General features: G+C 38.4%; 1 protein-coding gene across 2 annotated transcripts; it reads left to right on the top strand.

Annotated features, from left to right (window-relative positions):
• MYOZ2 (myozenin 2) lies at positions 1–24208 on the top strand. 2 transcript variants are annotated; one of them, XM_080915759.1, is made up of 6 exons: positions 1–152; positions 677–766; positions 8858–9027; positions 16361–16490; positions 18455–18638; positions 23800–24208. In XM_080915759.1, the coding sequence occupies exons 2-6, from the start codon at positions 691–693 to the stop codon at positions 24032–24034; spliced, it is 795 nt and encodes a 264-aa protein (XP_080771885.1). In that variant the 5' UTR covers positions 1–152; positions 677–690; the 3' UTR covers positions 24035–24208. The 2 variants fall into 2 exon arrangements, with proteins under 2 accessions (XP_080771885.1, XP_080771886.1); XM_080915760.1 differs by lacking the exon at positions 677–766.
• Positions 24209–27621: the final 3413 nt, after the last annotated feature.

Here is a 27621-nt window from a genome sequence, read left to right as displayed (position 1 = left end):
CTCAGTCCCCTGTTTGAGTCAGATCTAGGGACCATGCTGTTCCAGGTTCAAGGATAAAACCCATCAGGTGCAACTGCCTTCATAGTCCACCTTCGGCGCCTTCCTCCACAATCGGGGTTCACCCCTGCTGAAAAGTGCAGCCTGACAGCAAGGTGAGTATACTGTTTCCTAAAATGTCGTATTAGTCAGTTGTCCCCAGAGGTTCAGAGTTATGTGACTCATAGAAGGATGGTAACCTTTTGCTTGAAAGGGTCTCTCTCAATGCCGACTTAAAATGTACCAAATAGCCTGGCTGAGTCTGGCCTCTTCCTCACTCTTAAGAGTTTGCTGGAGATGTCCCCTGATGCTCGTGGGATGACAGCCAGAAAAGAAGCACTGGCAGATGAAAAATAATGTGTAGGGAAGAAAGGGGAGAGCGAGGAGGCTGGCTCTCTCATTGTTCCTCAATGTATAGTGGTCAATGTACTGAAAGGCTGGGCCGGAGACTGTCACCCTTTGCACTGGGTCATGCTGCTGGTGGACATGTGCATTGTAGACAGACAAGCAGTATAAGTTGGCCTTTCAGTAAAACGCAATAGCAAATTCTTACCGAAGAAGGGAGATGCTCTCTTTCAGAAAGGATGATTTATAAGGACTCCTTCACCCTGTCTCAACCGTGTCCCTTTACTTTCAACAGGGAACATAAAAAGCATGCTATCACATAGTGCCATGGTGAAGCAAAGGAGGCAGCAAGCATCAGCCATCACAAAGGAAATCCATGGACATGGTATCACTAAAAGTTCTTCGTCGTCTTAATGTAGCATGGCATAGGTCCTTTCTGATGTTAATATTCTATAGTTGGCTTCCTGAAGTCCCTCCTGTCTACCATACGAAACGTGAAACTCACGGAGGGTGCTGTAGAAAGCCTATAGCAATGCATCCTTTCGCAGCCCTCCTTTCTCATTTGAAAGCTATTTTCAGATGAACAACTGCTGCCGGAGGGATGGAGCAGGCTGACAGCTGGCGCTCACTCCCTGGGCTTGCCTCTCACATGACCAGCGAACACGATGCTTATTACTTTTGTTTGCTTATACATAACAGCCATACAGCTCTACTTTTTTTTTTGTTCTATCTCAATTACTTTTACTTTGTATTACTTAAGACATTCAAAGTATGTTCTACCAGCCTTTTCATTTTTTTCAAAACAATTGATTGCATAGAAATCCATGTTCATTGTTTAACCCTGACACCAGCATTCTCAATTAGTAATTGATTTACTAACATATATTGCATGCAAAGGCAACTTCTATTAATTCTTTCTGAAAAAAAATAAGGTTTTTTAATGTTAAAACAACTTAATTTTAATATTTGACAGATGCAAGATATTACTCCAATAATAAATAATATTTTTATTATTTTAAAATCCTAGTAAATAGTTCTGGTAGACCTTACATTTTGCTTGTTAAGAAGGCAGTTCATTTTGCTCATGAATAAAGATCAGCATACTGTTGATGTTTAGTTTAACATCCAGACCCGTTTTAGGGCTGATCTGTCTGTGGGGTCTGTAGGGTGTCCCCTCATCTGTCATTTGTTCTGCTGGCAGCAAATGGAACCTTGCCACCATGAAAATATTCACATCTAGAGGCATGAGACCTTGTGAGGCATCTGGAAACCAGGATGGGTGTAGTGTTTCACATCATCTTTTCCATAAAGCAAGCTGTTCTACCAATCAAAGTGTCTTACATACCAGCCACATACCACAGTCATGTTGAAAGGGTACCGCTCAGCTGTGATCTCTCTGCTCGTGAATCATTGTGCCAGCTTCAGCTTGTTTCTCGAGCTTTACTTTCATGACAAACTCATTTAGAATAAAATGAGAATAAGTCTGCCCTAGCTACTAGATTGTGTCAGTCCAAAGTTTTGAACTTCATGCTTTTCTTCTTCTTTTTTTTTTTTTTTAATTTAAAAGCATCTTTGTGTATCCTACTTTGGGTGATTTACTTGAAATTTTTTAATGACTTTCTTAGTCAAAATGTGGCAAAAAAATTGATAATAAGTTAAGTTTGAGACAAAGTGTTTACTGTAAAACTAGGGTTTGGATAAGTCACTTTCCAATTACATCATTAACATTACAATTATGTCTTAGGCTATACCACCCTGAACACATATGATCCCATGTAATTATATCATAATCATAAGTAAATGAATGCATTTAATATACGCTCACTCTAAATTAACTGTTAGATTCTACTCTGCATTTCCCTTGAGAGTAAAATTATCTCTTTAATTGTTATAAATATAACCACTGAAAGCCTTATGTTTAGAAAGTGTAAAATGCTATTATATATATATATATATATATATATATATATATATATATATATATATATATATATATATATATATATATATATCAGTGGAGAACACTGCAATCTCCCCATCAGGAAGCCTTGGTCATGTGAAGTCTTCCGCTCCAACACTGGATGAGCTTCAGGCCAGGTAGGAGGAGCCCCAGATCTTCTGATGCTGAATATTGTAGACAGGCCGGGTAATCAGGCTCATCCAAGAAAACACAACTATAGTGTGTTATGAAGCAAGAAAAATGTTTGCTCTCTTTCTCTTATTTCTGCTGGAGTCTTGCATGGCACTTAACTATTTGTGAGCTGGAAGGAATAGGAAGCCTTGCAGCAGGGGAGTGCCACCCTTTGCAGTAGGGAAGTGCCACCTTTTCTAGGGATGTAGGACTCCGATGTGGACTTCAGAGAAATATTAGTGGTGGAAATGAGTCTCTATATTTATAACATCTTGCAGCTATAAAACGCCTGGATAGTTTGATATAATATGTAAGTTCTAATCTTTATGTTAGCACTAAGTAGTCTTTTTACTCCTAAGAACAGCGTTAAGGCTTATAACTCACACACTCATATTACCACACTCCACAGACATCTCACCTGAAATACTGAATTAGCCAGGTGCCCTTCGTGAAGTGGACATTTGCCACAGTTCCTGTGGGGCTGAGACCACAGCTGGGGAGAGTTAGAGATGAGTAGGGGAAAAAAGAGGGAAAATTTCACACTTATTATCAGAAGGACAAACTGAAATAATCACTTTAAACTTCTATCCATATAGACCACAGTGTTAACGGTATAGAATGAGTTTTTTAAAACCCTAGTTTACACACGTGATTGCTCATTGTGGACCCATGGAAATTTGATGTAACATTATTTACCAGAAGTGAATATATCACCTGCCAGATGGCTCTGGGGGCCAAGCCTGGAGACCTGACTTTAATCCCTGGAATCCACATTGTGGACGGCAAGAACAAACTCCCAGAAGTACACACGCACACACTGAGAGAGAGAGAGAGACAGACAGAGACAGAGAGACAGACAGACAGACAGAGAGAGAGAGAGAGAGAGAGAGAGTTAATAAAGAGATAAATGTTTAAAAAAAAGTATTTCCTATAACCCAGGCTGTCTATTGAGATTGACCTCATCACTGAAAGGCACAATTATTGTACTGGTACTACAGGAATAGATGGGAAAGTGGTCTTGTGTTACTGTTGTAACAAAAAAAAAAAAAAAAAAAAAAAAAACCCTCTGTGTTTCATATGACAGCATGTCAGCCACAGTTGCAAGCATCTAAAAAGTGCTATGAAGCAAGATTGAAGGAATACGTTGCTTTCATTTATACACGGATTAGTTGCGGGGGCAGGAAAAGACAGTCCATAATAGTCCTTGACCCATACGCCCTGGGAGGTTTACCTTGAATCTGTACAGGTTCCCAGCACGACCTGTGATCCTTGTTCACTCCACAACACGTTTCAGACTTGAGGACTAAACACAGAGGGATAGGAATAAGAGGCTAGGGATGGGGGACAAAGGAAGAGATGGAGCCATCACAATGGATTAAGAACAAGCACTCTATGATGTGGTTGGGAACGGAATTGAGAGTTAACACAAAATAACACAACCACTGGGAATGAGATGTCCCTTAACTGTGAACATGAGTGTCACCAGTGGCTCAGAATAAGAGCTGCACAATAGAAGAGGGGACCAAGATGTGTCACCCACCACCAGGCAGCTTTTCCTCCTGCAGTGCAGAAAGCTTTGTTGCCCTGTACCTTTCAGATTATTGTCTTCCTCCTTATAATTGGTGAACAGCTTTCTCTGGCTGAAGAGAATCGGGAAGGTTACTTTTGTAATTTCGGGGAAAAGGTTTAGCTCTCTGCTCTGAAATCAGAAGGCCCTGGTTCTGAGTAGAGACCTGGATGGATTTGGCCTCACCCGGTGCACGGACTTCCAGAATTCCATCTTTCCATCACTGAGCTGCCTGAAGGCTGGAGTGGCTGTGTCCGTTTCTCTGTCAGTAACAACAGCAACAAAATTGGTACTATTGATGGAAATTGCAAGGACTCTAGAAAACTAGAGCACAAGGGCTAGAATTTCAAATGGAAGATTTATAAGAGGATTGATTTTTTATTTTTCCCATCAACCAAAACTTCAGTATGAAAATGATAATACCAAAATGACCTAATACATGTCAAAGATTGGGGTGGTGAGAACAATTCAGTGTGTAGGTTTTTGCTATTTCTTTAACTTTTCACACTTTCACTATTATAATCTCAAGAAAAAGAAATAGAGTGTGCTCTCTTTTGAAAACTAGAGTGTAGTCACCTATCGGGGAGTTGAAATTTCTAAGCACCCAGCCTTTCTGGGGTCTTTAAGAGAACGACATTGAACTCTGTTTCACACTAATCACCTTGGGTTTCTATAGAACCTTTCCATGGTGACAGACCCTTCTACACACCACAGGCAGCGCTGGATGATTCTGTTGGGCAACTGGGAACATTGATAATAGAATTTCCAAAATATTTCTAGATCTTTACAGCTAGTCACACACCAATGGAAAGCTGTGCAAGTACTATTAACACTTACATTTAAGGGCATGGGTGGTGGTACACATCTTTAATTCCAGCACTAGGAGGCAGAGGCCTGCGAATCCCTGTGAGTTCAAGGTCAACTGTGTCTACCTGTAAGTTCTAGGCTAGCCAGATCTGTACTGTGGAGCCCCGACTCAAAAACAAACATAAACCTAATCATAGCAACAAAATGCCCTAAAATTGATGAAAAGATATGTGAAATAGGAACACAATATGTATTTATATCATATAGACCTCAAACACATCTTCATTTAGAAAACATTCTCAGTTCAAGTTTTATTAATTTATTAATTAGAGATTTTCCAAGCATCCTTCAAGATCACATGCCGGACTATATATGTTATAGGTAATATATGGCTTACAGTATATAAAAACAGAGATTTTATGAACCATAATTTGTAGATGGAGTCCTTTGCAAGTGCAGAAAAGCATCTCTTTGAGTCAGTAAGACCACCCTAAGTCAACAAGCTCTAGCTGGATCCCTCCCATGGTTTATCTGTTCTGTTAATATTGCATTTGCCTGGTAGTTGCAGGGAAGCAAGTTTAGATCTTTGGTCCTACTACAATTGTTTGTAAGTGGATTTAATTCCTGGATCCAACTGCAGTTCTGTAAATGACAGCTGTGGGAAAGTATGCCTAGCAATTTTATTTCCAATGGATGAGCTAATGCCTCAGAGGCAGCCTTGTAAGTCCTGAGCGTGAGAGCGTGTATCACTTACCGGGCACCGAAACTCCATTAGAACCCGGTGCTGATGGCAGGGGACACCTGAACTTGGAGTCCGTGTGCAGAGGAGTAGGCAGCACTGTTGGCTGAGTTTTTAGCAATGAGGGTGACCATTCCTTGCATTCTCAGCTCACACTCAGTTCTGAAACTTTTGCCTATGTGTAGACTTAAAGGGGAGAGGAAGGAAACCTTGAAGATTCAGCTGGTCTTTTGTTGCTTGCTCATGCAAAGGATGTTGTCTTGATGTATTCCTGACACATTGATGAATGTGATGCTGTGGTTGATAACGTCATCTCGGCTCTAACGAAGTGTGGGGAGAAAGGAGCAACAGTACAATGTCACATATGTCCCCATAAAGCAATGGCAAAGCAAGCACTATAGTATTTTCACATTTTCTCGTGTAGCTACAATGGATAGGCATAACTTCAAGACCATAGAGATAACAGCAAACGGATCAATCACTTGAACAGTTATTGCTCTTTTTACTATGAATTGTCTATTACATTTATAGAACGTTTTGTTTTTTAACTGTGATCTCAATGTTGTAGCTCAGGCTGGCCTTCTACTTGTAATCCTCTGCCTCTGTCTGCTGAGGGCCACTATGCTCAGCCAGAAGTTCTTCCCTTCATTGCTAGGAGTGGAACACGGTTTCACATAGGCTAAGCTAAGCAGGGGCTCTGCCAGTTACCTATATGCATAATCCTATATAACGTGTATGTTTATCTGCATGTGTACACATTGAGTATGTGTATTTGAGCATGTATATGCATGGGTGAATGTGTGCATGTGCTTGTGTGTGTGTGTGCATACAGTTTTTAGGCAGTTCAAACTGTTTGACCTTAGGTTGACCTTGAATCCTTGATCCTTTGCCTTCCCTTCCAAAGTGCCGGGATTGAAGTTGTGTACCGTTACACCTGTCTAGTCACTTAATTTTAATAATGCTATGTTTGCTGAGTAACTCCTGACTTGCAGAATTTCTGAAAATGTGTCGGTCTGGCCTGTGAGCCAGTGCATGTCCTAGCACATAGCACATCACTTTGTTTCTTACCCAATGCTTCTGAGCTTAAACATCTAGATATTCAGTCACTCAGAAGCACTGTGGAGGGGGGAGGGGAAAGTTTAGCATTGGGACCATACAGATTGGAATGTAACAAATGAGTTGACTTGGTGACATATTTTCTTTATTTTTTTTTGTTTGTTTGTTTCTTGTTTCAGTGTTCTTGTGTCATAAATTCATACCCAGCACTGAGCTGTAACTGCTGATAATTTCTTTGTATTCCCTACCATTAAGAACTGATAAGTTTTGGTAGCTGTGGGTGCACATTTTTTCCCTTGTGGCAGCTTGTAGGAGTTGTTAAAAAGTAGTAATCATTTCTCGTGAGCCCAATGAACCTATAGTTAAGGGAAAAATCTTTCTCTAAATACCTTCCCCACACCTTATTTATCATAGACCTCATCATGGGCTTTCTAGGTCAGCTTCCCTCGCCCTTGGCTGCGATTCTATGTTTAGCACAAATGTTGTTCTTCTCTTAGCAAGAACGTGTAGAGAAAATAGCTATATGAGTTGGCACATGCTCGGGTAAAAACAGCAGACAGTACTGGGTAAACAGTAAAGGGAATTTAGTGTTTACATATCTGAAAAGATCAGAGGTGACCTGTGAGCCCTCATCCGTAGGCCTGTACAGAAAGCCAGGGCATAACCCCTGCACTGACTCCCATGGCTTTGTCCTGTTCTACGTTATTCTAACGTGGTCTGTCGTGTTCCAGGACACACGCCTCAAAGCTTAATCATCACAGCTAATTTGTCACATCATCTATGGCTTCTGTCTTATTCGGTAAAAACACACGTTTGCCTAACAATCGGTTTTCTTCCCTGTGTACTTAACACAACTTTTCAGTGGCAAAGAGATTCTGTGTGTTCTACAGAAAGACATTCCCGATTCTAAAAGCACTTGAGGTGCTGGGCGTGGTGAAATATGCCTACAAGGTCAGAGCTTGAGAAGGCTGGTGCAGGAGTAGTTGGTGGGAAGCTGAGGTGGGCTACAAACAGACCTGAAAATAAAATCCAATCAAGAAAGTAGAAGAATTTTCTTTCTCTTGGTTTCTGGGAAAGCTCTTTAGTATTAGAAATAGAGAATAAGGACCTTTTGTCTTGAGGTTTTTTTGAATGTTTGTTTCAAGACAGAGTAACAGTATGTAACACACATTGATACACAAGTCACTCTGTAACTCAAGCTGGCCATGAACTCACAATTGTCCTGTATCCACTTCTAGCCTCTGGCCTTATGGGCATGCACACACACTCTCAGCTAAAAACAACACTCATTACAAACATTTTTCTATAATTATAATATAAGACACATAAAAACTAAAACCAAAAGAAAATGCAAAATATATTATTATTATTATTATTATTATTATCATTATCATCATCATCATCATCATCATCATCATCATCATCATCATCATCATTGTCATCACTATGATCATGATAAAAGAATGACTCGGTGCTTCAGAGATACAGTGGAAGCATCAGTACATCGATTTATACATTATATATGATTTTAGTGCAGAGATTCACAGACATGGCCTTTGAGCTGGTTGGAAAAGATACCCACTCCAATCCCCCCTCCCCTTATACAGGTTGCTTGGTGCTGGCTACAGAAAGAACAGTATACATCGGAGACTAGACAGTGGAGTTGGAGAGAGCATGTACCTCAGTAATAGTCAAGACTCAAAGAGATGCTCACAAGTGTGAGGAGGAAAAGCAAAGCACATTAATGTAAACGTGAAGCGGTTCTGTTTGAATAGTCAGTAACGGAAAAGCCTAAACAGTACTGAGAGTAATTGCAGCTGACTTTTATTGATTCTTTCTGTATGCCCAATAGCCTGCTGATGCGCCTACATGAAGTATTTTATTTAAATACAATTTAATACCAATAGTTATTATAGTGTTGCAATAGTTATCACTCTCATTATTACTCGTTGAATGTTAGCAACAAGGACATGGAGGTTTAGCAACGTCTGTGATTGTGCAGGGTCAAAATGGCATCCTCACACCACCCCCCCACCTCCAAGGAGAGCTGACTAAAGCACATAACTTACTGTAACGCATGGCAGGAAATAACTGACTGTAACAAATGATGTAACCGAGCCAAGTGTGTGAAAGTGCTTTCCTCTGGATTCTCACGAACATGAATGTTGTCTTACAGATGTCGACGGCATGGACCTGGGCAAAAAAGTCAGTGTCCCCAGAGACATCATGATAGAAGAACTGTCCCATTTCAGTAATCGTGGTGCCAGACTGTTTAAGATGCGTCAAAGAAGATCAGACAAATACACCTTTGAAAATTTCCAGTATGAATCTAGAGCACAAATAAATGTGGGTACAACCGGACGTGAGTACCGACGTGAATCGTCAGCATTCCTAAGTTGAAACCTGTAACCAGGCTCCCAAACCAGTCGATCTGCATATTTCCTTTTAGTTTCTATTAGACCCTCTTAGTCAGGATGACAAATAGTTAAAGTGCCTACATAAAGGAAGTGTTATGTATGGCAGAAGAGTGCTTTTTTGTTCAGTAGGACATTGTGAGCTATAGATTTGGCACTGAGGATGGGGCCTGTTCTGCTAGGAGGATGGGAATGAGAAGGGAAAAGTGGTACCAAATGTTTTTAAGTCTTATCACCTACAGCTAAATGTCTGTGGTAAAAACACTCCCAAAGCACACAGAGGTCCACAAAGCATGAGTTGTGTTTGCTGGGTACTTCCTGGCCTGGCAAACGCCGAGAATGGCCAACTTTGTCAGTCTTGCTTCAAAGTATTTCTTTTGTACAGTGATGGTTAAGCCAGCATACACCTAACTCTTCAGGACAATAAACATTAAAACCTTAGCATTTTCAGTTATATTTTATAGCTGGGCATGGTGGTGCATTCTAATCCCAGCATTCTGAAGGCAGAGGTAGAAGGATCACTCACAAGTTCAAGGTCAGCCAAGACTGCAGTGAGACCTTGTCTCAAACTATCAAACATTAGATGGAAGTTAGCTAATAAAAGACAGATAACCAGCTAAGGTAAATGAGTTTGTTTATTTTTATTACTTGTATATTTCCTTGTTATATTTACTAACAGTTGAATGAAAAAAAATTAAGATAGGGTGTTTCTATGTAGCCCTGGCTGGCCTAAAACTCTTTTTGTAGACCAGGCTGATCTTGAACTCACAGAGATCTGCTAATCTCTTCTACCCAAAGACTGGGATTAAAGGCCTGTACCACTCTGCCAGGCTTAAATTAAGTTTTGGAAAGTTGGGGATTGAATGCACTGGTTGAGTCCTTGCCTGACTTTGTCAAACCCCAGAACTATAGACAACCAAACAATAATCAAGGCTTGATTCTAGCTTTAATTGTGAATTCAGTTAGACATATAAAAATCACACTTAATTACAATATTTTCATTTGTGAAAGATGAGTTTATTTTTTACCTGAAATCATGAGTAAATATTTGATGTTATTTTAGGCTATTGTTATCTACAATACCCTCTGCTCAGAAAATATCTGTGGCTAGTATGGTATGATCTTAGAATGATCCCTATTTACCCAACGGTATGGTACATAATTACATTCATGAAGGAATGACAACAAAGATGACATTTTATGAAGTAATATGAAATAGGTGGATTAAGGAAAGCCTTGCAAAATCAGCTGCAAGTTGAGGCCTCTCATGAATGAATAATGGCTGCTTGCATGACACCCACAGACACTGCAAACACTAACAGTATAACCACAGCTCTGAAGAGCAGCGCTTCTCAACCTTCCAAGTGCTGCGGCCCTTTAACACAGTTCCTCATGTTGTGGTGACCCCCAACCATAATGTTATTTTGTTGCTATGTAATTTTGCTATTGTTATGAATCATAATGTAAATAGCTGATATGCAGTTTCTACATCCATTGAGCTACAGACATTTAAGTACTCATCTGCATGGTCCCTATTTCAGTGTAATGTTTAGCATCTCATATAGATGATAACATGAGTCCAATCCCTAATAATCCATTTCAGTATCTCAACCGTTAAGTAACATTGCTTATTTTCTCTGGTTGTTTGGTTAGGTTTTTTTGCTTTGTTTTGTGTTGAGACCGTTCCATGTTTGCCAGACTGTCCCTCAACAGGTTATGTGGTCATGGTTGGCCTTGAACTCCTGATTCTCCTGTGTTTCATGATTACAGGTACACACTAAAATAAAAATGTAAATGCAGCTTTGAGTTTAATCTACTTCTAAGGGACACTGGCAAACTCAAGTCTCATGTACTGCGTATGAAATAAATAATATTAGTAACAAATACATGAGTTCTTCAAAAGAATGGGTTGCCTGCTATAGGAACCAGTTTTAAAGTCCTGGCTGATAAAGTTGTTTATGTCTTCAATAAAAGGCAAAATAAAAAAGAAAGAAGAAATTGGTGAAGCAAACATTTAAGATAAAATAAAAATGTAAGAGGAATTAATGGTAATTATAATTCTTGTCTATAAGTCACTGTTAATGAATATTGGGCTGTTTGCAATCTCTAAAACGTCTAGGGGAAAGTGTACTATAAAAGGCCATTCTCCCAGGCCAATTATCCACCAATTGGTTACCTAATACCAAATGGTCAGCTTTGGAAACATACATTATACAGACTGTGCATGTTGTATTTAGGTATTTAAGAATACATATAAACACATGTGTATGTATATACAATGTATGTAATAACAGGGAGAGAAAAAGCCATTGTTTTAAAGAGAGTAAATAGAGATATATGGGAGGGTGTGAAGGGAGAAGGGGAAAATGAGGTGACCATAGTATAATCTCAGAAAATAAAAGAAAAACACACATTTACAAATGTCCTGAGACATTTTGTTTCCTCACAGAACAGTTCAGTTTGGCATGATTTTAGAATGCCTCATTCCATTTTTCTCCAAAATACACTCACTTTTACATCAAAATAAAAACATCTGATATTCTTTTAAAAGCAATTCTTAAATAAGACTAAACAATGTATATTAGAAATCTTAATATATATTATGTTGTGTTTAAAAAACAATTTCTTTATATTTGGCATAAGGTTTACAACAAATCTTATTCTTATTGTTATTTCTACAGAAATCATGAAATTACATATTTGTTTTTAATTAGTATGTTTTTAGCCAAGAAGACGCTGGTTTCATTTTCTTTATGGTTAACCTCACTAAATTAAAAAACCACGTTTTCGCTTGTCTTTTCAATCTTTCTGACAGGAAACACAGATGGTGAACACTATAATTTAAGGCTCATGCCAAATCAGTCAACACATGAGCATCACAAGGCTTTGTTTGGACACTAAACAAAGATAATAGAAGTCTTGGGACCTTCCTGCTAATGACTAACAAAGAGGTGATAATCCTGTTCACTCCAAGTCTCAGAAGACGTCATGCTTCCTAAAATGAATGTGGGTAGGATTACCTGTCCCCATAGGTGAAATTCATATTATAGACATCTCCTAGAAACATAACAAATGGTGATTCTTTATCCATTATGCTTTGAACCTTCCACATTTATCTCAGCAGCCTTTTAATTTATAACTGAAGTTGGTAAAATATCAATGCGGTAAATTCCATAAAATACTTGAGGTAGATGATAAATTCAAAATGTAAGATGTTAAATTATACTTGCATGTAAAACGCTTTAGTGATTATTAAAAATGGCCCTTTAAGACTCTTTTGAAACAGTCGTTCTGTGTAGTCTTGGCTGGCCTGGAACTCACTGTGTAGACCAGACTGGCCTCAAACTCACAAGAGAACCACTTGTGTCTGCCTCATGAGTGCTGGCATTGAAGATGTACACCACTACGCCTGGCTAAAATAGTCTGTGTATAACTACAGAAAATGGGGTTTTTTTCTTAACTATATTTAAAAAGACTATTAGCCTTCGGGAACACACAATGCCATGAATGTGGTAACAAAAATCTGTCTGACAAAACAAGAGAGGTCATAAACGAATAGTGCAGATGTATTTGGAGTGTTGAGACAAAACGGATGTGGTGGCATTTCTGCTATGATACATTAGAAAGAAGGAAATTGAATTTAGAATTCGGCTTGATAGTAAACAGAGGGAGCTCACTGCAAGCAGATGAAGCAGCAATCGGAAAATGATAGGCTGTAAAGAACAGGGGGTATGTGAGATCAGATCTTGGAGATGTAAGTGGCAAATCCAAGGTAGTAATGGCTGGGCATGAGTTTGAACAGTATTCAGCATGAAATAAAGAATTTCTAAAGGTTGGAGTCATATCAGACATAGATGCATCAGTGTTCCAACTGACTACAAGAGAAGTACATGATGGGAAATGCACAGAAGGCAGATGTCTGTATGACAAAAATGAGGAAGGTTGGTGACTCGGCGGTCAGGAGCACCTGATGCTCTTGCAGGTGACCTAAGTTTAATTCCCAGCATTCACCTGACAGCTTACAACCGCCTGTAACTCCAGCTCCAGAGTATTCAACCCCCTCTCCTGTCCTGTGTGGACAACCACACTCTCATGTACGTACCCATACACAGGTACACGTGCATGTAATTAAAAATAAAATATGTTTTGAAAGAGAAATAAGCAAGGGAGATATACACATTGAAGACTAAAGTGGTAAAGAAAGATGAGGTTTAAGAAGGTTATGACAAAAGAAAATTAGCTGGATTTGGTGATTTATTTACTAACAATTCAGCAAATATTCATAGGGTAATCACATTACATAGGGCTTTGTAAAAACAAGTGCTCAGTTAGATTCAAAGCAAGCATAAGTACACATAAAGAAGGCTAGGTGTGGAAGAGACATGCAGTACTGTTTGTGGCCACAGGGCTTTCTAGCTTTGAGAGTTTGTCCTCAGGGAGACTTCCAGGTCAGATCCAACTCTAAACCTCTAAGTCTTGTGTTCGAAGTATGTGGCAGCTGAGGGTCACCTTGTTCAATATAATATTTTGTAATTCCATTAGTTAACTTCAAAACTAATGATGGCATGTTTCTTTACAACTAAATATATTTTGTGTGTGGACATTGATCAACTGAGTGGGGAGTAACCCTCCGGTAAGGAACTTTTGCCAGCTGTATATCTGAAATAGGATTAAGACCCAGAATGTGCACAGAACTCAAAACAGAGTCAAGAAAAAAATAACCTGGTTTTTAAAAAAATGGGTTATGGTTCTGAGTAGAGAGTCCTCAGAAGAGCAAACCAAAATAGCTAAGCTATATCTATAAAAGTGTTCAACATTCTTAGAAATCAGAGAAATGCAAATAAAAATACTTTAAGATTTATCTTAGCTCAGTCAGAATGGCTAAGATCAAGAAAACCACTGACAGCATATGTTGATGAGGATGTGGGAGAGGGGATGTAGAAATTAAGCCCTGGTTCCTCCTCCCAGACCCATGCTCCCAGAAATAAAACTCATACTCAAATATATTGACAAATATGTTGGCCATATAGCTAGGCTCTTCTCTGACCAGATATAACTTTAAAAAGCCCATTTCTTCTAGCTTACATCCTGCCATGTGGCCGGTTACCTGTGCTCAGGTAACTCGTGTCTGTTTTCTCACATCACCGTGACCCTCCCACCTTCTATCTCTGGAATTCTTTCTCCTCCTGGATATCCCGCCTCTATTTCTTGCCTAGGTCATAGGCTATAGGCTTTTTGTTTGACAGATGATGCATCCATATAATACACAAGATATTTTCTCACGCCAGTTATTCACAGTTAGTAGGGTTGAAAATTAGTGCAGCCACGGTGAACAGCATTGTCAAGAACTCTCACCAAGCTAAAATTAGAACGACCAGATGACCCAGCTTACCACCCCTTATCATATGCCCAAGGGACTGACTCAAAGAACACTTTCTCAGCTGTGTTCATCTCTGATCTGTTCACAATAACCAGGAACGTGGAAACAAACCAAAAGCTTTTAAAGGCGTTATTCTGTTGCCATTGAGGCCATCCTAAATTACAAGACTACAACAAATTCACTTAAAACATTTTTATCTCTTTTTAGAGTTTTATTTTCTTTTTTTAAAAAAAATCACATTCTTTAAATCTATGTAGGTAAATACATGTCGTTTTTGTTTATGGGCATGGTATATGCAACAGATGTTCAGATGTTATAGAATTTGAAGACTTTTGATATTCTAATGAATCTAAAACTTAACCATAAAATACAACACTAATATAATAAATTTATCAGCCAAAGAGTGTCACATAACTTTTATTAAAACATTACTGCGTATTAGTGACCTTCTAGAACTGAACAGTAAGATCTTATGGCTGAAGATATACTTGAGTCATATAGAATATGAAGGTATCTAGCTGGTCGTCGATTGGAAGCTTCATTCCTACTGCCTACCTTTCCTAATGCTGAAAGGTGGCATGCAAGCTAACTGAGGAGAAAAGTTACCGTAAGTCACAGTCAGCTGGGACCCTTGTAAATTATATTAATGACTGACCTAGCAAGACTTGCCCACTGATGTAATGGAGGCAGAAAGTTTTTGAGAGTAATCGACCACTTTTTCATTGGATTCAAGACTGGCTTCAAGAGATGGAACCTATATATGATACTATCAACAGAGCCAAGAACTGTGTGGTTACAGAGGTCATGAGTCCTAGGGGAAATTTTACTACTACAATCTGCTGAAAGACATTGTATTAAAATATTTCCTAATTACTTGTTGCTGTAGCCATCAGTGCCCTCCTTGGGCCTCACAGGAGAATCTTCTTACTGCAGATAGCAGTGACCATAGAGAATCCAACATGCAGAGAATAAAAGACTTCAGAGTGCTCAGCCCTACATGGGACACCTATATCACAACCCTCTCATCAAGGCTCAGGAACCATTGCTGACAAGATGGTGGAAAGATTCTCACAGCCAGAGGTAGTGGATGGCTTTGAGGAAACAGTTTCCAGACACAGTAAGGCAGATGCACTTACGAACTCACAGCAATTGTGATAGTTTACACAAAACTCAAGAAGGCTCAAGACAGACAAAAGCCCAACACGGAAGAGGAGAGGTGGGCATGAGGTCCCAACCCTAGCTAGAGCTCTTGGTATTTGATTGCTTACAGAGAGAAGGTAAGTCCGTTTTCTTCAATAGTGTGACACATGATCAACCATACTCCAGGGCAGGCTCCACACCCAGGAGTAGTTGGCCAATACATACTGAACTCAATGGGGATTGGAGAAAGTGAAGTCTACTGGACGTGGAAAGGATCTTGGAGGAGTTCGGGGAGAGAGATAAGTACAAGCAAAATGCACTGTATAAAATTCTCAAAAATTAATAAAAGACATTATTTTTTTAAAAAAATCTCTAGGTCAAATGCTTGGCCAATATGCTTTGTTTTGTTATATTGGTAAATATTTTTAAATTAAACATATTTCTCATGGTGATGTTATGGATAGAAATCAAATAAACTTAGGGGAAGCGCAATAGTGCCTTGCACACAGTATTAAGTAATTTTGATGTTGTTGTTGTTGTTGTTGTCATTGTTGTTCCTCTTCAGTGGACTACAGACTAGCATACACACAAATTCTCATTGAACTGATTAACTTTATTAATATGTAAATTACTGGGGTTCCACTTGACAATATGGAAGCATTATGTTTACTTTCTCTATATACAAATGGAAGCTTACCTTGCTCTTACTGTGCCTAATAGTTTAAACTTATTTTTAAAAATACAGCACAATATTGCCATGCAGAATGGGAGAATTGATGGAAGCAACCTGGAAGGTGGCACACAGCAAGCCCCCTCAACTCCCCCCAACACCCCAGACCCACGAAGCCCCCCAAATCCAGAGAGCATCGCACCAGGTAACCAGCCACCTTCAAATGCAACAGTAAAATCTCTATGTGTTTAAAAATGCTACTCCTTTGAAGTTTCATTCAATGGTATTTTGTTCATATGTTTAAATTAAATGTAACATTTAAGTTTAAAATAATCACTTAAAATATTTACAATAGTTATATATCATTTCAGATGGCCCATGCTATTTCTTTTTACAGTTTTTATTTATTTATCTGGTGTGTGTGTGTGTGTGTGTGTTCTGCTGAGTGTATATGGAGCTCAGAAGACAGCTTTCAATATTCGATTTTTCTATTGGTTTCTGTTCTCTGAGAGGCCCTTATCTGAAGTCTATAAAGCATATATTTGGTCGGGTGTGAATGGCTCATGACTTTAATCCTAGCACTTTGGAAGCTAAGGGGGGAGGTTTATGAGTCCCACGCCAGTCTGAGTTGTTTAGACGCTGTATCAGAAGAAACAAACAGTATCAATAACAAGACACACAAACGAAAGAACATATTTCTTTAGTTTGTTTTGAAAGCAAATCCTATTCAATTAATATGTATTATTTAGAAACATGATTACATGAGAAATAATATTTTATTAAAAAACATATTAACTAATTAACTTTTCAAAACAACCTGCAAACTGCTTATCTTCAAAAATTCAAATATTGCCTTAGGAATAATATACAAAGTAAATATTTAAAAACTTACAAAACTTAACTTCAAAATGAGTCACATCTGCCAGGTTCTATAAAATGAACACACGATTCTCGAGTTTTCCTCTAAGTGTGACAATAGATTATTTTTGAATATAGGTGAGCCCAGTCTTAACATTTCATGTTTACTTTTAAGTTGACTGTCAGTCATTGCTGAGCTTAGATATATTAGAGCATTCTGATTGATCACACTGAGAAAAGCTCTAGACAGACATCCTAAAATAACACCGAAGAACAAGTAAGTACAATTAAAACGCACAGTGTTCTAAAGGAGATACAAAAATTCTGGCCTTTCTTTCGAAGTTTCAAGCGAAAGCTATGGCCAGAAGCAAGCTTTCAGATTGCGAAGGGCTAAACTCACCACCATGGTTCGGTTCACCCTCCTTTTCATTTTACTAGTGCGCTATAAAAAACTAATTTCTTTTGCCTTCACTCTTTTAAATCTTTGAAATGAGGAAAACAAGTTTTTTTAGATCTAGTGTGAGAGTTAAGGGTGAAGAGTACAGTCCTTAAGATAGAATAAGTATTTGGTTAGTTTTTAAAATTTTATTTATTTAATTCTACATTTTCAATTAAAGTATAATTTTACCACTTCCTCTTTCCTTCCCTCCCTCTATCCCTCCCACGTTCCCTTCCTCCAACCCCTCCTATGCTCCTCTCTACTCACAGATTAATAGCCTCTCTTTCTTTATTATTACATATATGTAACATATAATGTATGTATATTATCTAAACATATATTAACAAATACATAAATACAACATGCTGATTATTTTCGTCATTTCTGTGTATATGAATTCAGGTGGTCTACTTTGTATTGAAAACCATAGGAGGCTCATTCTTGGGAGAGGCTAACTCTCTCAACAGTCACCGGGAGCCTATATATTTATTTTTGCAATATTACTAATACTTTAACATTTTTAACTAGGTAATTAGTGTGTATGAAGAACTCCAGAGCAATAATGCTGCGGCGGGTACTCAACTCCTATTTAAAGTAATTAGTTTTGATTCTAATGTAAAAATAACAAAATAGCACACTTAAAAATTATAGTTTTACTTAAGTAAATGTAAATTAAAATCAGGGGAAGATACCATGATTTGGAAAAGCAAATCATTAAAGTAATAAATAATAATTAGTTTGCTACTTTCTGGTGACTCATAGAAAGGGTTCTTCACAAACTTACCCCAGCAAGAAACACTAAATGCAAGAAGTGAGTCAGCATTTAGTGCCTGAAGGGCACTCTGTTCATTCATTTTGCCCTGTTTCCAAAGGATATTCTGGACCACTGAAGGAAATTCCTCCTGAAAGATTTAACACAACGGCTGTTCCCAAGTACTACCAGTCTCCCTGGGAGCAGGCCATTGGCGGTGACCCGGAGCTCCTAGAGGCTTTGTACCCGAAACTTTTCAAGCCTGAAGGAAAAGCAGAACTGCCTGATTACAGGAGCTTTAACAGGTAACTCGGTTACCCAGGGTGACTCGGCGGATACATGAAACCAACACCGAACAGGGAATCAAAGTGTCCGAGAAAACCATCTTTTATTATGAGAATCTAAGTAGAAACCTAGGAATTTGCTAAGTCTGGGTGCATACTCATTTTTGCACTGTTAACAATGCTCTAAAAATGTAAACTAGTCAGTTAACTGGGATCTGTATGAAGAACTTCATAGAAATAATGCATTTTAAACATTTTTTTTACCATTTATCTATATATTTCTAGTTATCCATTTTGTTTGTGTGGTGGGAAAGCAGCTCATGTGCCACAGGGCACAGCCAGAGGTCAGAGGAGAAACTGCAGGGAGAGGTCTGTTCTGAGCTTCTACCCATTAAGTCCCAGGGACAGAACTCAGGTCATTGGGATGATAGCAATGAGTCAACTTGCTGGCTCAATAGTCATTTTTTTAAAGTGACTGAAAAGCTATGAAGATAGTCAATCACCCTGAGGATGAGGATCAGAATCCAAAAACAAGAATCTAACCCATTCTCTAACGACACTCTTCTGGGGGAGATGAAGACATGAACATAAAATGTAGATAAGCTAAACACCGCTGAGGATTTTGAGCTGAGGAGGAGCGGAACAGACTGGGGTATCCCACGCAGAAGCCCTGGCGTCTGCTCCAAGCTTCCAGCTCGAGAGCGCCGGCAAACAGTAGACCAGCCTTCGGCAACCTCAATGTGGCTTCCGTCAGCAGTGGTCTCCTCTCAGGTCACATGCTGCCATCACAATAGTCCGTCCTTCCACAATTTCTACCATGGTTAAGTTTCTGTCAAATTTTAATTACGGCAACATATAGTATGAATTTGACAACTTTAACCATTTTTTTTTTGAAAGATGTATTTCTTGGGCCATGCTTGGGGGCACATGCCTTTAATCCCAGCACTCTGGAGGCAGAGGCAGGTGGATCTCTAGGAGTTTCAAGACAGCCAGGGCTACACAGAAAGTCCCTGTCTCAAAACCATGAAACCAAAAAAACAAAAACAACAACAAAAAGACGTATTTCTTTTACTTTATGTGTATTAGTGCTTTGTCTGGATGTGTGTGTGTGTGTGTGAGAGAGAGAGAGAGAGAGACAGAGAGAGAGACAGAGAGAGAGAGAGAGAAAGAGAGAGAGAGAGAGAGAGAGAGAGAGAGAGAGAGAGAGAGAGAGAGAGAGAGAGAGAGAGAGAGAGAGAGAGGGCGTGTATTGGGTGTACATGATACCCTCGGAGGTCCGGAGAGGGCATGAGGTCCCCTGGACCTGGAATTACAAATGGTTGTATGCCACAGGTAAATGCTGGAAACCTAGTCACCTGCAAGAGCAGGGCGTCCTTCCAACACCTGACTTTCAGTCATGTCAAGGTAGTGGCCAGTAGTGTTCACTACACTCACAACGTATATAATCATCACCACTGTCTCTGAGAGATGTTCTCTTGTAGGACCAAAACTCCCGTATCCATACTGGACAAAGATTCTTATTCTCCTATTCCCTCATCTTTGACAACTAAGGTCTTTGGGATTTATACTACTCTAAATATTTCTTGTTAAGTGAAATCATATAGTATTTGTCTTTTTAGACTGGCTTAGTAAAATGTCCTCTAGTTTAAATTTTGTGTTTATATTACTATAAAATTCAAAATATCGACTCCTTCCAGGGGCAAGAGGGTTTAAGATTTGGCCGGAATACATAAAACACTCCATAGCAGTTCCTAATATGTACAGCTATTCCATGATGGTTCATTGTATATGTTGTGGAATTTTAACAAGTTTTTCTGTACATATATTTTATTGAGAAATAGAGAAGCTTTCAGCTTATCAAATGAACTTAGTGACATTAGACACGGCTGGAGAGAGAACTGTGATATGACATAGGACAATGTTCCAGAGGAAATGGCAAAGAAACCAGAGAGCAAGGAAAGCAGAGGGCGCATGCGCAGCCCTGCCAGTCTGTGGGAGCAGGAGTCCCGGGGAAGAGTTAGACAGAAGTCACAGGGAAGGATTAATGGCCAAGACCTTTCCACACTTGACAGAAGCCTCAAAAACACCTTGCAAGTCAAGAAGAGTGAGCAAGACAGAAAAGAGGCTTAACATCCTGGGAGTACCATTTTTTTTCAAAGAAGTAAAAGCAGGTTAATTTCCTAACTGAATGGTGGAAATTAGGAAAGAGCGCCTAACATCGTGATGTAACTCCCAATCTACAATCCTACATCCACCAAAAGTATTCTTTCAAGGTCAAAGTTAATTTTAAGAGTTACATACACATTTTCAGACACAGACAAAAACAAAGTTGCTATTATCTACAGAGGGCATATTTGCTCACACACATTCAAAAGGAGCTATGGGCAAATTATCAGAATTCGTTAAGTAAATGTGTCAGGAGTATAAACTACAAAGTCAGCATAAAATACACCAGGAGCAAATAACTAGAAAACAAATAACGTTAGTAATATTTGTGGTCGGCAGCCTCTGATTCAGGTGTGCTTCTTTTGTGTATGTTTTATTTTGTTGGTTTTTTTAATTATTTAAAAATTCTCACATGGACAGAGTGATCCCAGTAATTATTTCTACCTGTATAATTTCAACCTGACAAAGGCCCTTCATTATATTAGTCAGAATATATAGTCTGGCCATTTAAAAGAGAAGTTCAAATAATTTCCCAATTTCTCCATTGTCGGTCAACACAATTTAATTTCTTCAAACTACTAATGATTTTGGGAATGTAACCAAGAATTTAGTTCGACTCTTATGTGTACATACTTCACAAGTAAAGTGCATATTGTATTGTTTCGCTCTTATAGTGACCAAATTATTCAACATGTTCTACACCGAGACTTTATTCTGATCTAACTTTTTTATTTTTGTAAAACAAATGGCAAAGACACAGGGAGAAGGAGGGAGAAGGGGAGGGGCAAAGAGGGGGAGGGAGGAAGAGAGAGGGAGAGAGGGAGGGGAAGAGAGGGAGGGGGGAAAGAGGGAGGGGAGAGAGGGAGGGAGGAAGAGGTAAGGAGGGGGAGGGAGGAAGAAGGGGAGAAAGAGGTAGGGAGGGAGAGGGAGGGAGGGAGGGAGGGAAGGAGGCAGGGAGAGAGAGGTACTGAGGGAGAGGGAGGGAGAGAGAGCTCACCTATCTCAAGTCCTTACAAGAAGTGAACTACTACAGTTTAGTACCCCCATGTTCTTTGGCATAATCATTAGATGTAAACAAAGGGTAAGGTGCAGGCTGATAACTCCCAGTGGTGACAATGATTAAAGGGAAATGGACTCCGGAGGATAATTAGCATCTGGTTCTTTATTCCTTTGGATGTATTCAAACTCCATGCTACATTCAAGCCCATGGAACACATAGGCAATAAACTGGGAGCAGGGAATGTCCTGGGTTTGCTTCAAATTGCTGTGTGATCTTATGTCAACATTTAACTAATTTTCTCATCTGTAGAACATATTCTATGATTAAAGTGCCTTTAAGTATAGCACATGGATTTGCTATTTGGTAAAATGATGGATTTTTAATTTCTAATGCGAGCATTTAAGAAAAACTTAACAACTTCATGACTATATTATGTGCCCAGTGCTAGTTATACATCTTTACAGTGTAATCCTATGAAAGTAAACAAGAAAGTGTCAATCTGTGGATCTGAAAGACACAGGTTTATTCACTACGTAGGTCACACAATATGAAAACCATTTTAACTCAGACCTATTTCTGAAAAGTTAGTATTATGGAAATTATAGATATATAATTATGTTTTTTTTAAAAAGAGGATTTCAAGTCTTTCCACTGGAAATTTTTCCTCCACTAGCTTAGACTAAAATAGGAAGGTATTTCCATAGACCTTACAGGAGGTCTCCCACTCTGGATGCTAATGCGAGCTCCTTCAGTCCTCCAGAGCATATGAGAGAGCCCAAATCAACAGGATGTAGTGGATTTTAATGGTGCTCTTCCTCCTGGGCTATAAGGTCTGCAATGTTCTAAGTGCCCTGCCTTATTTTACTTCAGAGTTCCATATTTCTTCCCCAGACAAAGTACCCCACAATAGGCCTGTAGCCTCTCTTGCCTCTATCACTAGTCTAGAAAGATAGGTCTTCTTCCTTTCCCTGAACTTTCCAGAATGTTATCTGCCTTTGATTCATCTCTCCAGTAGATGTGCTGTTATGCATTAGCCAAATTCTAATAGCTAAACTCTAGCCTTCAGAAGGTAGTTTAAATGGTGTGTGTGTGTGTGTGTTTTCTGGAGTAATATTCCTGATGATTCAAACTAAAGTCATCGAACACTGGACTATTCACAGCATCCCCCTCTTTAAATTTGCTGCATAGCTCATCACTGTTAGATGTTTTATTTGTTAGCCTCCTTCACGACACGAGACCTGAAAGTATACTATCTGCAATGTTTATTTAGAACTATGCCTGGCATTGAATGGGTAAAAAGTGCCTAGCATGAAATGAGCTAGAAATGCATGAGAGATCTTGTATACAATGGCAGAGGTTAGATTTTTATTCAGAGATAAATATGGAAATTTTGAATTTTGTGTTTGTTTTGGGATTATGTTTTAATTACAACATCTATCCCTTCCCTTTCCTCTCTCCAAACTCTTCCTTAAATCCCTCCTGGCTCTCCTTCAAACTCATGGCCTCTTTTTGAAAAAAAATTTAAAGTGAAGATGAAACACATACAAAACGCATGTCTTGCCTTCAAAGGGTTTGGAATTCATAGATGACCCCAAGGAAATGATAATCTTAAAGCCAGACATGAACAATACAAATTACTGTACCTCAAGTACAGATGGTTAATAGAAACAACCCATACTGCAGGAATTTGACAGAACAGTGTGAGCTGGGACAGTTAAAGGGAAGGCATTGCGGAACTGCCACAGGCATCAGCAAACAACAAAAAGCAGAACGTCAAGAATGGATGTGGTGATTCAAGGATCAGATTTGTCCAAACAAAAGCACAGAATAGGAGGCTTTATAGTGATTTGGCATTTGTCTATTTTACTGTCGACACATGGATGTTTGATGAAAATGCTTTAAAAACATCGGTTGAAGGCTATAATAACAGGTTCATAAAGTTATGAGATTATTTGCATCCTATGTCAAATATAATTGATTATTGATTATTATTTGCCTTTCTTTTGATTCCCACAGGGTTGCCACTCCATTTGGAGGTTTTGAAAAAGCATCAAAAATGGTTAAATTCAAGGTTCCAGATTTTGAACTACTGCTGCTAACAGACCCCAGGTTCTTGGCCTTTGCCAATCCTCTTTCAGGCAGACGATGCTTTAATAGAACTCCAAAGGGATGGGTATCTGAGAATATCCCTGTCGTGATAACAACCGAGCCTACAGAAGATGCCCCTGTACCAGAGTCAGATGACCTGTGACTGGGAAACTGGGCATGCCCCGGAAGTTCTACCTACAGAAGCTGCTCTTGGTCTTAGTGGCCTAGCCATCCGAGTTCCTCGTTACTGTAGTCATTCAACAGCGGTTAAGTACATTTCAATTTATGGCATTTAATTTGAACTGAACAATTAAATTCTTATTTTAAAATCTTTTAAGTCCCTTGTATTCATTTAGAACTTTATTTTCATACTTAATTTTCTGTTTTAAATAAGCTAGCCTTTTCATTGTGGGGCTCCAATGGGAAACAGTTAGCTGACTAGGGTTCTCTTTGTCCCAGTGAGTTATCCCAGAAAATTTACATCAACTCTAGAACCAAAGGATACCAGAAGATGTGTAGGTTGCTCAGGATTTTATCTGAGAGTGCAAGTCAAGTGAGGTGATCTCCAGATGTTGTTGCTGAAGAGGAGAACAATATAGCACAGCTGGGCATGCCTCCTCTTCAGTTAGACTTACTTATAAATGACTATTTCTTATATTTTATATTATTAACATTATTGAGTTGTTATTAAATTCACTTAGAAGAGGACTGAGCGTTGGTGACCCAGAGAACAGAACCTAATTCTACAGCATGTCTATTGACTAACATTTCTAGAATTCAGGTTCCCCAAACCTCAATGCAATATATTGGTTAGGTGTATCTGTACATATAAATTTTAGAAAAGAAATAACACACAATAAATATATAAGCAATTGTATAAAATTTGAATTGGTAGCTTTTTTGAATTGATTAAATATTTAATTTCTGGTGAAATCCAAATCAAGTACCAGCAAATTACGTACAATAAAATAATATAAAATAATAGAGTACAAAAGACTCTCAAAGCAAAGTAGCACACACCTATCACAAGTTATGTGAATACACTGGCTAAAGAATACTCAGACTAATATGTTAAGGGTATATCTTAAAATATGCATGACAAATATGCAAAATGGAACTTGCAATTTATATTTCTTCCCATTTTAATTTGGCTAAGACATCTGTGAGGGGCTGGGGAGACGGCGCAGGTGTAAAGACCATTGCTGCTCTTCCTTCCAGAGTTCACCTGCCTCCGTCTTCCAGGCGCTGGGATGGAAGGAGTGAGCCACTGCCACACCCAGTGAGAAAAAAAATTAGATGTTAATAAAAATATATTCCTAAGAAGTAATGTCAAAATATAATGCTTATACATATAATCATTATAGAGATATGCATAATTTAAATGTATTTTAAGTTACACTTTATATTTATCAATTTTACTTGTAAGTTTTGAAGTAACACAACACTGGCATCTGTGATAAGCAGGCTTCTGTTGTACCACATTTTTGTTCCACTTACCCTTAAATATCAAATCATGTTTTCTTCTGCATTTTGTGTTTTATTACCATTTTTGAGTCATTATTTTAATGATATTGAAATTTATCAGATTACTCCAATTATGTCCCAATTTCCCAATTATGTCCCCAAATGTGATCAAAAACATTTTTCTGTCGACCCCTAAAAGTACAGCAATTAACTGTGTCAATTATAAAGCATTATTTCCTAATCTCATAAACATGTTTCAAATATGAGACTCTTGAGCGATTTTCTTAAGATTGCGTAGGAAATGAAGAAACAACCCTCCATTCAATGATGTGTTTTTTCCATTCCTGGAAATGTCTATGAACTCACTCAGCTGACACCTCAGAAATGCCAAAATTTCACTCTGGTTGCTATGCAATTTAAAATTCAAAAGGAATTTTGAATGGGTTTTTCATTGACCTGAAAAAGCAGCTAGTTTTTGTTCAGAGTCCAGAGGAAAAAAATAAGAGTCTCTTTAGGAGAGAAAAAAAAAAAAAAAAACTGTGGTATTTTTCCATGGAATCTGTAAATGTGAAATATGGAGAAAATAAAAAAAAAATATCAAAAGAAAAAGCAAAAGAATAAAAATAACATTCATTGATGGACTATTTATTGAATGTCAGACTTATACATTACTTCATAAATGTAATCATGTTTTAGTAATTATCATGTGTTCCAGGTATTATACATGATCTAAACTTTATGAAAGAAACATCCTCAGAAGCTAATATGACCTCTTACTTAGCTTAATTTATAAGGGATAGAATCAGGTGCCTGTAGCTCTAAAACAATACTCTAAGAATATATGCTTGTTACTTCATTCAAATAAAATATGGAAATCATTTTATTATATTTAGACAAATATGCTTTGCTAGAGTTAAGCAATTAATACCTCATCTTTATTGTTTTGTTATATCTAAAGAACAATGATGTCCAAATAGTTTTACATCATTCCATTTAGACAAGTATTTTGTTAAAGTTTCCATTATCTTTATTTTGGTCAATTATACTGATAAAATGAATAAATGTTGTGTCCAGTGACATATTCGAAGAAGCTGAACTTTCTGACTGTGTTGGAAGTTGAATTATTAAAACAGGCAGCATGCATATTATGTTTTAAATATAAGCAGCACAAAGGTTTCCCAGGAGAAACCTGATCATCTCTGACCAGTGCACTCTACTTCCTTTGGATCTGCATGCTCTCTCTTTTCACTCTGTGGTAAAGGTGAGTAAACAAGGAAGAAAACAGGAAATAGCCAATGGGGGGGAGGGAGTGAAATAGCCAGAAAGATACCATCAATGTAGCAATGCACCACACCTATTCTTTCTAAAGAGAATGTCTAGACGAAACTCTACAGTTTCCATTATACTGTTGGCTTGAATTCAGTGTATTAAATTATACCTCCTAATTTACTTAAGCAAATTTCCTTTCCTTGGTAGAACTGATCTGCTGGCCACCAATTCCAAAGTAACTAGAACTGACTAATAACTGTCTGCTCAGTCAAAAGACAATCCTTAGCTCTTATTTCCAAACTTTAGCTACTTATTCCTCTAAATTATTTCAATGTTTTCCTTAATTCTTTGGTAATTTTATACTGTGTATTTTGCTTATATATTTATCTTTGCACATCTTCATCACCTTCCTATCCATTCATGTTCTCTCTCTCTCTCTCTCTCTCTCTCTCTCTCTCTCTCTCTCTCTCTCTCTCTCTCTCTCTCTAACTATTCCTGGGTGTGGAACCTACCCTGGAGTTTGATCAACCATTAAAAAAATAATAACAATAACTGATCTTTCCTCTCTCAGCAGTAATCAAATGCCAAGAGCACCTTAGCTAGGAGGGGAACCTCAGGCTTCCCTCCCCTCACCTAACCTGGGGTTCTGCCTAGCAAAAGCTTGCTCTTCTTGCACAAGCTCTTACAATTGCTAAGCCCATACTTGCATCTCCCCTGCTGTGTCTGGCAAATACTGTTTCCTTGAAGCCATTTAGCTGTTACAATCCTTTCACCACCTCATCCACAGTGGTTCCTGAGCCTTGAGAGAAGGGTTGTGACACCAATGTCCCATGTGGGGCTGAGCACTCTGAAGTCCTTTATTCTCTGCTTGTTGACCAATTGCAGTGTCTATGTTAATTGTGGTATAAAGCAAAATGAAGCTTCTTTGATGAGGTTGGGGGGTGCGCTTATCTATGGCTAGGGCAATAAGTCTTTTATTTTAATGTTATGTCTTCTAGCAGAATAATAGTAGTAGGC

Source organism: Micromys minutus, assembly GCF_963924665.1.
Source record: "Micromys minutus genome assembly, chromosome: 4".
Classification (NCBI taxonomy): Eukaryota; Metazoa; Chordata; class Mammalia; order Rodentia; family Muridae; genus Micromys; species Micromys minutus.
Note: the sequence above shows the minus strand (reverse complement) of the source record. Positions and strands in the feature narration are given on the sequence as shown.